The sequence below is a fragment of the Aythya marila genome (genome assembly GCF_965140915.1).
Source record: "Aythya marila genome assembly, chromosome: 1".
NCBI classification, from domain to species: Eukaryota; Metazoa; Chordata; class Aves; order Anseriformes; family Anatidae; genus Aythya; species Aythya marila.
In genome coordinates, this window is record NC_139042.1 from 162071819 (window position 1) to 162085626 (window position 13808).

General features: G+C 34.1%; 1 protein-coding gene across 6 annotated transcripts in view; it reads right to left on the bottom strand.

Moving 5' to 3' along the window:
* ANKS1B (ankyrin repeat and sterile alpha motif domain containing 1B) overlaps positions 1–13808 on the bottom strand; it is a gene marked incomplete at its 5' end in the record, with an annotated part of 434494 nt that overhangs the window by 381665 nt on the left and 39021 nt on the right. For all 6 annotated transcript variants that reach the window (XM_082773376.1, XM_082773377.1, XM_082773375.1 and 3 more), the window contains 2 exons: positions 574–730; positions 4293–4373. In XM_082773376.1, the coding sequence (XP_082629502.1) occupies positions 574–730; positions 4293–4373 (238 nt within the window). The remainder of the gene's footprint in view (positions 1–573; positions 731–4292; positions 4374–13808) is intronic.

The following is a 13808-nucleotide window of genomic DNA, read 5'->3' on the forward strand; positions in this document are numbered from 1 at the left end:
AACAGAATGCAATGTATTTATCCTGCCCTTACCCACATTAATACTCTCATCATTTTTCCTAGTATTTTTATGTCTTTTCCGCTGTACTTGATCCATTTCTTTCTGGATATGTGTATATGTACACACATATGAACACATGCAGTTCATGTGATTTGTCATTTATCTCTGCATATCAGTACATTTACAGTGCACTCAAAAAATACCAAAAATATTAATCTTATCATAACGATTTTTTTTGTAAATTTAATATCTAATAAAGAAAAAAATATAGAGTTAATGCAAATTTACATTAATATTTCCAATGCATTAGGTATAGTATATCTTCATATGATTTTTCAGAAACAAGCAGAAAGATTTTTCATACTCTTTAAATCTAGTATTTTTAGGTCAGTGTCCAATTACAATCTGGTATGCATATTTGGGAAGATCTTCTTAGTCTTGGAGAAAAAATTACTGGAATGATGGAAAACAGATTTTATTTTTTTTTTTCAATTTCGCTATAAATTTGCAAGATCTAAAGAGTATGTGCTGCTCTATTCTGATGATATACACAAATATTTTTAATCACTTCACCTGTTCATTCACTCTGGAGTGTGATGGCCCATGATGGATGAGAATCTTCACAATGTCTACATCTCCTCTCCAGGCAGCCAAGTGAATAGGAAAATAACCTTTATTATCTGCCACATTAGTTGATGCTTCATACTGAAGTAATTTGAGAACTATATCCCTGGAAAACAGGAATTAAATCTAAAAATTGATTGGAAGCTTATTTTGTTAAGTTTTACATGAACATACATATTACCAAATTTTTTACCCTGAATACCCAGAAAAAAAAAAAATAAATAAAAAATAAAGTAAAACAGCTATAAAAATGAAGATCAATCATTTCTAAATATTAAATAGACAGGAAAATATAGCCAAAATGTGCAGCCTATGTTATGACTATAAATGAAACACTTGACTACAAATGAAGACTGTAGTAATACATGAAGGTAAATCCCAAGACAGTTGTTCTCCCAACCTTGATGGAACCGTATTTAATTGCCTATTGTGGATAAAATGTGGCAAAGAAGAGTGAATATATACAGGTCAAAAGGAAATCCCAATTGTCTTCAAAAGAAGTCAGAGAGATATTGGAGTCATCTCATCTAAGCCTTGAGGGAGACTTTAAACTGAATTTTGCTTACCCCTGGTAAGGTCGAATAGCATGAAAACAGCTAAGAGCAGCTCCACTACAGAAAAACTTTTGCTATATGGAAAGTTCCAGAAAAGTGACTCCTCAGAGAGACTTAGTGCAAATAAGGTTTGAAAGCCTTCTCATGTCACAATAGTTGGTCTCGCAGTAGGTAGGTAGTAGGTAGTCTAATGAAGGCTAGAGCTACAAAGTAGTTTGAAAATGATAAAAATCAAAAGAAACTGAAATTTAAATACTTGGGGGAAAAACTAACACACAAAACAAACAAACAAAACAATGCTCCATAATTTATAGATGATAATGATGTACAGAAACAATTGGGAGAAAAAGTATTTCAGAATTTTCTTTAGTCATATAATTCTGATCCACAATATCTAATTGTCTTAAAGAAACACACAAACATGTACACATTTTTACCAGAAAGAGCTTCCTGGATCTGGAAGAGAATTTCAAGTCAAATACAGTAAAAATATGATAAGCTGTGTCCCAGCAGAGTTGATTGAATAGTGGACACTTACTTGGAATGTGAAAACTTATACTTCCGTCCCCTGTTGTCAAGTTACAAAATATTACACATTCTTCAACCTTCAAAAATGCCCTGACCTATCACACTTTTTTTAGGGTGGGTCTTTTTCAGTGCTCCGTAGCATCCTTATATCCATTTCTGATATAAGTTTGAGAGAGCGAAATACTGAGAGTCCTTAGTATAATTACTGGGCTAAGTAAAATTACTTAGGGGAGACTGAGATTCAAATCCCTGCCCCAGATATGATTTAATTACCTATATAAAGCAGAATAGCTTCATAGGAAAGAGAATCATCCCAGAATAACCAATGAGGAGGGAATTCATTGCGTACAATGATCAAACAGGCACTTGAAGCCTGGTGTCCAAGTGTCCCAGCCACAAATAGCTGCTTAGGTCACTGAGTCTTATGCTCTCACTTTTCATGAAAAACACTGAAATAGATGAAGTTCATTTTAGTGTAAAGAGTGAAAAATTAAAACTCCAGAAGTTTTCATAGGACAAAAACCTCCCTTATGCAGGAAGGCTCCAGTCAAAATATTGTACCCACTATTGATTTTGAATATGAAGTTTCTAATCTGAAAAAGAGAGTAGAGATATTTGTTATTTGTCATGACTAATGAAATTAGAGATACAAGGTGTCTGTCCAGTTCTGTTGCTGACAATGCTACCATTGTAGGAGGGTCAGTATGATGAGCTGGACAGGAGGTCCTGAACCATCATGATTTATCATGAAATACTGCTCCTTACCCTGCTGTGAGGGTAAGGGGTTATAGCATCCAGTGACTGTTATGATCTTTCCAAAAAATGCAGTCTTATCTACTGCTGTACACAAGTCCACATCTTGAAGTTCTTTCTGACTTCAGCAGAAGTTTGGCCAACACTGTGACTGAAAATACAATTTGTCTTCTGAATGTTTCAGAATTTCATTGTTTATATTCAGGTAGGATTCACCTGAAATATGCAATGAATTCAGCTTTATACCACAGTATTTTTACTTTAAGTAACTATTGGTTTATACTAAGTATTAAATATCGTAAAAACAGTTCTAGTCTGTTTAAAAACTGAGAAATTTTTGCAAGCTAGGGCTTGGGCTTTTCACAATCAAAAATATGCAATTCCAGGGGAAACAATCCATAAACAAGAGAAAATTATTTTTCCCCTTTTTAAAAATGACAGAGTTTAATATTTCATAGTAAACTTAGAACTAATTCCAGGGAGTTACAATATGCTAATGGGTGATTATAAATCTTGGTACAGAATTTAAGTTTTGGAAAATATATAATATCTAGTTTAACAGTATTTTAACATTATTTATTTATTCAGAAATAGTATATCATTTTTCACCAAAACATTAATCTGGTCTGCAGAAATATGCAGGTGTCTAGAACATAATTAAATACATATCCTAAAGGTTTTTATGTTGTTGTTTTTTAAGCAAGAATGAAAAAAGTGTGAAATAAGTGAACTAAATGAACTTATAGATTCATGTTATCATACAAACAGTCCAAAATCACTTTAAAGTTACTGAAAATCACTCTCAATTTCAGTTGTGTTTTGACCAGTTCCTTATCTCCCACAGTGGAATAATCTAAAGCCTTATGTCAAAATTTCCTTAAGTGAAAATTCAGACAGTGTTAACAACCTCAGTTTACAAACAGGACAGCTGAACTGCATTAAATAGGGCATCTCTTACCTTGGTGATAGTGAGGTCCACCCCACTAGAACTTGATAGACCTCAAAAATCTTTCTTTCTTGGTTTGTCTTAATAACAACATGTAGTTGTCAGCATAATACAATGGAGGTAACATGGAATAAGGGTCAACTTGTAATAACAGGAGCTACACACAACAAATTTCAAGGTGTAAAACCAGAATTGTAGCAAGTTTCCACAGTTGTGTTTTGTTATTGTTGTTTTAAACTGATACTTAAATTACTTAAAGAGTTCACCTGTCTCAGTATGTCTGTGCAGTAGCCCCCAGTGGGGATATTGCAGGTTTTCCCCAAGCTTGCAGAGGAATGCACGTGGTAATGGTAAAAACTAGAGTCCCATACAAGGTGATGGACAGTTTTTTTCTGTCTTCAAGTGCAAAACTACCATGTGTTGTTTCATGCTAGTTTTACTTTGATAATGAATAATGTGTTTTGTTTGTTTTTTTTTTCACAGTATTATTTCCTTAAATATCCATTGTACCATATATACTGTATATGTGTATGTCCACACACACAAGTATACTACAACATTTTCTGTTGCATTTTCCTACTAGCAGAAAAACACTAGAGCCACCACTAGTAGAAGGGATAAGAAACAAATCAAAAAAAAAGTAAGAATTTGGAAGACCTGGTATAGAATCAGTAACTTCTGAAATGCATTTCCCATTTGTAATTAGTACATGGTGATATCAATGATGGTGTCAAAAATTGTTATATTACTTAAATAATCTTATCACCAAGAGGATATAGTAAGTCTGAATTTGCCACTTTTCAATGAAAATTTCAGTGCTATGCTACATACATCAAAGTACAGAGTTAAATATAATTCTACAAAAGAACTAAACATGAGGTACTTACTTGTGTCCATTTAAAGCTGCATGATGTAAAGCAGTATAACCTGAACTGTCTGTGCAGTTTATATTTGGTCCACGCCAGATGCTGCAAATAAAGCACAATTTAAAGGTTTGGGTTTTGTTGTTGTGGTGGTGGTTGGTTTTTTTGTTTGTTTTGTTTGTTTGTTTTTGTGTTGTTGTGTTTTTTTAAAGAAATATCAGAAATATGTATAACTCGTCTAAAGACTACTGCAACAAGTATGATTAGACTTTATAAGAGACAAATTATTTTAGAAAGACCTTAAAATAGCAAACGTCATGTTGATATAAATATAATTTATTTATAAAATTTATTTTACATATTCATCGCTATAGCAGTCATGAACTTAATGTAGGGCAGTTCTGAAAGACTAATAACTATTCTGTCATTTCAATTAGATCTGTTCTCCCAGTATTACTGTGGTTATTACTCTGAGGTTATAATCTGAATTTTTTTCATGAGTATGTATTAATTGACTTTGGGTCAGTTAGTCTAGATTCATACAAAGATAAGACTAGTGAGAACCAATCATATTCTTTCAAGGGACACTAAATTAATACTTTGCTTGGTCTGATATTTTATTTCCCTTTTTGACAGTTACGTTTTGACATAAATTATACATATTAAATAAATTAATGAACAGTGTTTTATTTTTTTATCTTTCTATATTTTACAACATTTTTTTACAGTTAGCTTTATTGTATGCCCCATTTCCCAGCTGATTATGGACTGCTGTCAAAACAGTATTAAGAAGTATTCTGTTTCAAAGAAGAAAAATGTGACTGCTAATCTACCAAAAAAAAAAAATAAATAGAAATTGGATACCAGAGGCAGATAGAGTTCCTGCATTTCTTTTTCTGACTAAATTTGAAGTTGACAGTATCATTTGTGGAAGCAATTTTATACTTATTTTTTATTTAGTAACAGAGTTTTCAATCATTAGTATTACAACTTCCAGGATATAAGATTATAAATCTTGAATTACAGTCTGTTTTCCTCAGCTTGTAATATACTCTTAACCAGTCATTGGCAAGCAATATATTCCTATTACATCACACTTTAGAATTAAATGCTGCAGTTTAAAGAAAATAATCTGAAACTAATAAGGAAAAAGATTTTTTTTCGTGCTGTCATTTTTCATGATCTACATCAATAAAATGGCATGCAATGACATATGCTTTTTTAAAATTCTGTACTACTGAATCTGTGTTCTATTACTGATGGAATACTTGTTTCACAGAATGATCCTTACTTTATTATTAGTTATCATGATTAAATAGCTCATAAATTTCAACAGTTGCTTTCCCATAAATACTACATGCACACAGAATTACTTGTGTGATAAACTGCGTTCTGTAATTCTACTAAGTGAAAGAAATTCTACATAATTCTGGGTACCTCACCTCCCTTGCAATCTCACTTCTTGGAAAAACAGGACTAAAACATTTCTTTGAGCTCAAAGAAGAAAAAAAAAAAGTTTGTTTTGTTTTGTTTTTTAACCTTCTCAGAAATATATAGATGTTCTTTTCTAGTGTTGGCAACTTCCAGATGTAAAAGCCACTGAATTTTTTTCCAATTATTATTTTTTTTAATTTCTTGAAATAGAAAAAAATGAGTCCTTGAAATGATAGGTCTCCCATAATAGACAGATGTTATTTATATGTCAAAGACAGGCAGACCTCATCCACACTGGAAGGAAAGTAATCCCTATCTATTGATATTTTATAACCTCTTTTATAGTTTTGCATAACACTTTTTTAGTTATTTTCTTATGCATTGGATCCTACTTTCTTCCTTTGATTCGTACCAGTTCAGAGAAGAAAGAATCAGAAAATACAAAGTGGTATAGAAAGTCATACTTTAAATGTTAAAATAAATGTATAAACAATCAGAAAACTAATTTACTTGGTTTTGCTTGCTTGCTTGCTCTGGTTTGGAGTTTTTAATATTTGTTTCCTGATTGTTTTTTTTTTTTTTTAAATGCAGTTCATATATTATTCATTATGCATTTGGCCCTTCTTAAAACAAAACAAAACAAACAAAAAAAGTTCTTTTCTCCCCTAATTTTTTCCTTTAATTCAGGCATGCTTTAATGTACTGTTTTTCTTCCTCACTGTGGTCTTAAGAAATATTTTTCAATACTGAAACTATACAGGATATTTTTTTCAAAACTGGTACTATATAAATGCATCTATGTGAAGCTTCACAGGACACTCAAGTTGGGATACAAAGGACAAAGGAGAGTGAGTAAATGCTGATGATGCAGAAAGATGAAACAGGATGGAGAGACTGTCACCTCCCAGAAACACATGTTCAAAACCAGAACTTGCTATCAAACTAAAGGAATCAGGAGACATGAGCAGGACTCAGCTGCAGGCATCTCTTCCCTTGTGCAGGAATCCCCTCCTAGGAGATCTTGCATTGCTGTAGTATTGCAACATTATTTCCTACAAAATGAATGCAAGTTCAGTAAATACAGTAGACATTTATGCTTTAATTACTGACAATCAAATTCAAATTGGATAGTTCATAAATTCATACCCCCCAAATCTACCAGATGTGGTGAATGGTTCATTTAAATATCTTCTCTTGTAATCAGAATATAGCAGGACAAAAGTATAGTGGTATATCAGCTCTGTAGAAACCATCTGACTTTAAACAAAAATGGGCTGGAGGAAGAGAGGAAGCCTAAAGACCCCTTCTTTGGCATCATATATACAATACATGATGAATTACCAAACATATCGATTTATCTGAATATTTATCTGTCACTTAAATAGTTACTGTGAAATCAACACTAAGTAGAACCTGGAACAAAATAAATTACAATTCAACTTCCAGAAAACATGTTCAGTGACAGGAGATTAACAGCTCTTTAGATTTCCATTAATATAGATTGTTCTGAAAGATATTCTGATATTCTAGGGATATGGTTTAGTGGGGACTGCTAGCGTTAGGTCAGAGGTTGGACTCGATGATCTTGAGGTCTCTTCCAACCTAGAAATTCTGTGATTCTGTGATATGTTTCTACTATTTCTCTGATGCAGCCAACAAGCAAGCTTCTTCATTTTATGTACTTGAATGAGTTAGGGATTTTTTCCTACCTACATCACAAATTATGAAAATCTAAAATTCTTAATGAATTTTAAGAAATTAATCAAAATATTTTTTTTTTTTGGGGGGGGGGGGGAGGGAACAAACAAACAATCAGTTTTCAGTGAATGATGAGTTAGAATTAAAACATGATCATCAATGATTTGATTGTTCTTCCATTATAACTTGCTGGAATGAGGCTCAAAGAAACCGTGTTATGCTACTTCAACTTCATTGCCAAAAGCAAAAAGACCTTCTAATTACAGTTTGTTCTCACTGTGAAGAATATTGACCTTCTGAACTGATGTCAAATATTAATTGGAAATACTATTTACTTAGTAAGAAAATTATTTTTCTTTACAAGCTGAAGATAATTACATACAAAAAAATGCATTTCAAAAATGATATGAAAATGACAGACTACTTAAGAAAAATATGGTTGATTGATTTGTTTTTTTGCAATGCTCTTTGCCATGCTTTTTGCTATAATGGAAAAAAAAATAGTTGTGAAGTGATTGTGGTTACACACATATGAACACAAAAGAAAGGAAAAGTTAATTCACTTAAACTTCAGAACATAGTCACATTGCCTATCAATAGTGCTAGAACATACGATTGTCTTTATATGATTGTTCTACCAAGAGAAAAGGAAAATATTGTGGTAAAATTATAAGTCTTTAAAAGATGAAGCGAGCTGTCCAATGACATCAGTGTCTGTCAACCCATTGGTTTGCACTTAGTTTATCTGACAACCAAGTGATAACACTCTCCCATTTCTTTCTTCTCTGAAATGATGTGGCAAGGAAGAGGATGACACTGCCTGGATGGAATCAGTTCCTCCAGAGAACAGAGTGCAGTGTTCAAGCCTTCATATTTTGGGGTCTAATTCATGAGGGCTGAGATAGACCTTGTCCCTTCCATTCCTCTCCCCACCCTTCCAGGTTTTCAATATCTTTTGAAGCTGTTCCAGAAATCCACTGCTTCTTCACAACTACAGAAGTAGTGAACTCATCTTTCCAGGTCAGTTCTAGTAACAGGAAATACTAAGCTTCACCCTGTTCCCATTGATGTCAGTGGTAAGTAAACACCAAGCAGCTCATGTAAGTCAAGACTCCTTATTTTTCATGTGTTCCATAGAATAAATATGGAATTATATATGCATATAATTTATGAAAAAAAAAAAAAGAAAAGAAAAGAAAAAAAAAGATATTTTTGTTACTCTGAGTCAAAATCTTCCAAAATTTCCATGTCTACTGTTGCATAGTCTGACATAAATATATCACCGAAAGATATACGTTGCCAAAAGAGCATATAGCCAGGTTCCTGTACTAATTATTGCTCTGCCTACATTCAGATATATTTTCAGTCATGTAAACTGAGCTTATTCAAGGTATATGGACAATTTAAAGAGCAATTCTGAAAATGCAACTTTTTTACACAATATTACATATATCATCAGTTATTCAGACATAATAGCATTTTTACTTGCTATGAACTGCAGCAAAATAGTTTCCATTCTCTACTGTATGCACAAATAAATCAAATTGACAACCATGTTGCTCTAACCTCTTTAAAGCAATAATGTTATTTATCAAACATAAAAGTGCTTCTTTTTAGTAAAAGTAATATTTTTTTCTTCCCGCAGATTGTTCTTTGATGGGATCCAGTGTAATATAAGGTATATTACCCTTTATAAAGAATATATGTCCTCTTCTTGTGTGATTTTAACTATTATTTGCACTGCTTTGCTGTCTTTGAAGCACATTTTCACATTACTTCAAGTAAAGCAAACTTAAATATTTGGCTTTAGTGTCACTGAGCAAAACCCCTTTTAGAAATTCACACTTTAAAGCATAATAAATACGATAAGATAGTCAGAAGCAGAGGCAAAAACAGCCTCCCATATGCATTCTAGGATTCTTTATGGGCAAGCATAATTATTGGTGTAAATTGACAACAATGGATGATATCTTCAACATCTTAGATCTTTTCAGTATTGAAAACTGCTGTTGCATGTATGAACAGAGAGTTAAAAACAATCAAAATGAGATAATAAAAAAAAAAGTTTGAAAATAACTTTTACCTATTTCTACTCATGTAAAATTAATATTATTAACTAAATAAAAAGAGACTGGGAGAACCATTCTTTGAAACACTAATCTAACTTTTATAAGAAATTGTTCAAAATTTACTTTTGAAATGTAAACTGAAGTGGTTCTTAATTTATGGCTTTCATTAAAAAAAAAAAAAAAAAAAATCATTCTAGAAATGAAATTCTGCCTTAAGTAGAAAAATTATTTTGGAAAAAAAAAAAAATGCCATATGTGTGATAAGAACCCCAAAATAAACCTGAAAGCCCAGGAAAGTACGTAATCTCTGTATTCCTTCAGTACAGAGAATTTTTCTTTTAGGCATATTGTAGTATGTGTGAAGGCAGTACAAATGAGTAGCTACAATTTGTGTGTAAGTGTCAAATCAAATTTGTTGGAACACAATTAAAATACACATGGAAAGGTAATGTTTCTTGCAGTTTTAACTGCTCATAGAGGAAGGATAACTGTGAACATCCCATGGAAGTCTGGATGAAAGGGAGCTATATTCCTAAAAATGTAACAATCTTCAGGAATAGTGTGATTTCTTCCTGGGTAGGGATGAAGAGTCATCACACATCAGACCAGGTCAGAATTTACTTTTTTTTTGTTATATTAGAAGGAAACCTCCAACAACTGTATTTCATAAACCCTCTGAATCTCTCTCTCTTAATATTTAAAAGGGAAATGGCAGAGAGACTATCCACTCAATTAACTTATTATTATTATTATTATTATTATTATTATTATTATTATATATAATTCCAATTGTTTCAATGTGAAATGCATCTCAGACATATTTCATTTTTGAATGTGTGCATATGCTTATTTTGTTTTGATTGCTGATGTCTAGTTGTGTCAGTGTAATACAGCAAAAATTTGTGGTCAATAATTTATGGGATCAAGTATATGATTCAAGTTGAGGCTCTGAAGCAAATTATTGCATTTGTTTTCTTTAACTTTGATCTATTTACAGTTTGGGTCATAAATAGTTTAAGACAGGAAAAACTGAACCATGTTATTTCCATACTGATTCTGTTCAATTGATGTGATTTCTATTTAGTACCATAGAATCATTTAAGTTGGCAAAGACCTTCAAGTCCACCTGTCAACCTGACCTAATGAGTCTCACCATTAAACCATGTCCCTTTGTGCCACATCGACATGTCTCTTAAATATTTCCACTCATCACCATTCCCATGGACAGCTGTTCCAATGTTTGAATACCCTCTATGTGAAGAAATTCTTCCTAATATCCAATCTAAAGCTCCCCTGGTGCCACTTAAGACCATTTCCTTGAGTCTTATCACTTGTCACCTGAGAAAAGAGACCAACACCCTCCTCTCTGCAACCACCTTTCAGGTAGTTGAAGACAGTGATGAGGTCTCCCCTCAGCCTCCTTTTCTCCAGACTAAACAACCCTAGTTCCCTCAGTTGCTCCTTACATCTTTTTCAGTCTTCATGTTCTTCTCAGCACATCTGCCTATTTCTAACTATGATGAGTTCTATTACATGTTGTAACACTTTTACATATTAGTATGATATTAAATATCATAGAGGTTGGATATCCTATTTATATTGACTATCATAAGTAATTAAATGGGTTAAGAGTCATACCTGGAGTGGCTCCTGTACAAGTGGGTCTCAATCCAACACAGTGGTGTGATAATGAGGTAAAGTTATGTCCAATACATGACTGCCTCCTTCAATAGCTTATGCAAAAATCTATCTATCCATTTAGAAACTGTGAGTCCATATACCTAGTCACCTCTACCTTGAAGTTTTCTAAATAGATAGATATCATGCCTGAATTTTACTGCAAGCATATATTGACTGTGATCAAGACAGAAAGGATGACAAAGAAACTCTAGATTGTCCTTCCTCTTTATAGCTATATGGACAAGTTCATCCAACAAACCAGAGCCAGGGGTCTTACAAGATATACCTGTACAAGATATACAGGTATGGCCTACATTCCATAAATATCATAGTAACATTAAATTATAATCTTTCTTTGGCAACGATTTCCAGAAATAAAGGAAATTCTACCATGCAGCAAATGGGTAACATACAAAGATTTTGTTCAAGTATCTCCACTCCTTTCCTACCAAGAAGTTATACACTTCAACACGGAAACTTGAAGAACAAGTAGAGATAAGCTAAAAAGGGAGCATATAGAACGCCATTTGATTTCTCATTATGAAGATATACAGACATTCACAAAAAGCAATGCTGTGACTCTTCAGTAGTGTCTGTTTGTGATTCTATGCTTCTCTGAATGGCAGAGAAGGGTTTCTTCCTCCCATCTGTTGTAGAAGCCTCCAGTGTATATGCAACTCCTTTTTGATGTTAACTGGGAGCTGACAAGTAAGGATAAATTAGAGTCATTCTAGCCTATCTAAGGCACGAGCACCAGTAACAACCAATACTGTTCATCTTTACAGAGCATTCCTGCTATATACACTGTGCTTGAGTTCAGAATTTGGTTTTGAAAGTCTGTCAAAACAATTATATGTACAGTAATAGTTCCACAAAGATGATTATCAAGCAGTACAAAAAGAGGAAAAAATGAATTTAGCACTATTGCCATATTTATCTTCCATGGATCATGCTTCTTTCCTCCATGGAGAGCTATAACAACAGTTGGTTAGATGATGATCTTTTTCAAAATTTGCAAAAAGCAGGATCAGCAGTTAAAAGTAATAACATATTAATGAAAGTAAAAAAGTGTATTTAAAACAGATCATATAGAACAAAAGTATCATATCCAGCAATCTAAGACTCAAGAAATAGTGCCTTATTTGTAATTATTGTTTTTTCAAGTTTTGCAGAATACCACTGCTAAATGAACACTGACAAACTTAAAAGGCTACATATACCCAGACTAAAATTTGGAGTAGGGTGGCAGTATTTAGAAATATACAGATAACCTGAATTTCAAATAGAAAACCTAATATACTTGCCCATTACCATTCTTGCTACTGCCAACTATATTTCTGATTGGCACAAGGCTGGTGCAGTCAGGAATCCCATTGGCCATCCACACTTTCTCCCATGGAATGAGCTGAGAGAAGGCTGATTATAAATGACAAAAGTTGCGTGTGGCTGAGGAGGGGCAGAATCCCAGACACATACAAAGAGACACAAAAGTCCACAACATCCAGATTACCCTTAGCCATGAGTCTTGGACAGTCAACGTGACACTGCTGTGCCTTATCATTTGAATAATCTTAGGGCAACAGAAGAATTATAATTGAGGGAAGTAGAGATGGTCTTATAAAAGCATATTTTGACAGTTAGGACTTAATGAGCAACTCAAAAGGATCTTCTTAGGCAAGAAATTACAGAACCTGCATATGAGGACATACAGATTGGCCAAAGAACAGGCCAGCACATTACTGTGATAGATGACAGTAATTATACAAAGTGTCATGTGAAAAATACATGTGAGTGTTAGTGATAAAAAGCTCATCTTCACAACCACAAAGGAACACAGAGACAGTGTCAGGTGGGGGAGGCCAAATAATACCCTACTCCACCTACTCCCAAGCTCATCACAGGAGAGCTATCAGGCCGTGACTTTGGTGACTGAGCCAGCAAAGCACAAGGGCAGGTGAAAACCCAAATTTTGGACTCAGAGTAAGTGATAGCCTGTTGGAGCCCCTCCCAGGGCTGTCCTGGAAGAGTCTACCCCCATTGTCCAGGGGTGATAGCCATCAAGATAAGGCCATGCTGGAGTACCTTTCAGACTAAGGGCCTAGGGGTAGGGACACATTGTGGGATTGCACAATATGTTCTATGGGATGTTTGAGGAGGAACCAGAGGTATGGAAATGGATGGATTTGGGTAAGTGTAGGAAAACAGAGTGATAAGAGGACAAAAAGGGCCAACCACACATAGGTAGTTGTCTGGTCAGCACAATGTCTGGCCATGTCCTGTACCCAACCTTATTAAATTCCATTCCAGTTTTCCTGGACGAGGGACTCTATTCTGCGCCTGTGTGTGAATCAAAGTCCAGCTGCCAGCAACTGGGTCAGACGGAGTTACATGTGGTTAAGGGACCCATGTGTCTGGGAGTCAGCAACTTGAATGGGACCATAGGTCTGAAGGCCCATGTGTCCACAGAGCTTGCAACTGTAAGGAGTTCAAGTGTGTAGGACTGTGTGATTGCTAGCAAAGGTCAAACTACTTAGCCGAAAAGTAGGTGCATAACAGACTTCGGCCACTGGGAGATGCATTCTGGGAGTCTGCAGATCAGGCAGCCTGTGTGTGTGTACATACATGCATAGTTACACACACTCTGTATGGTAAAAAGTCC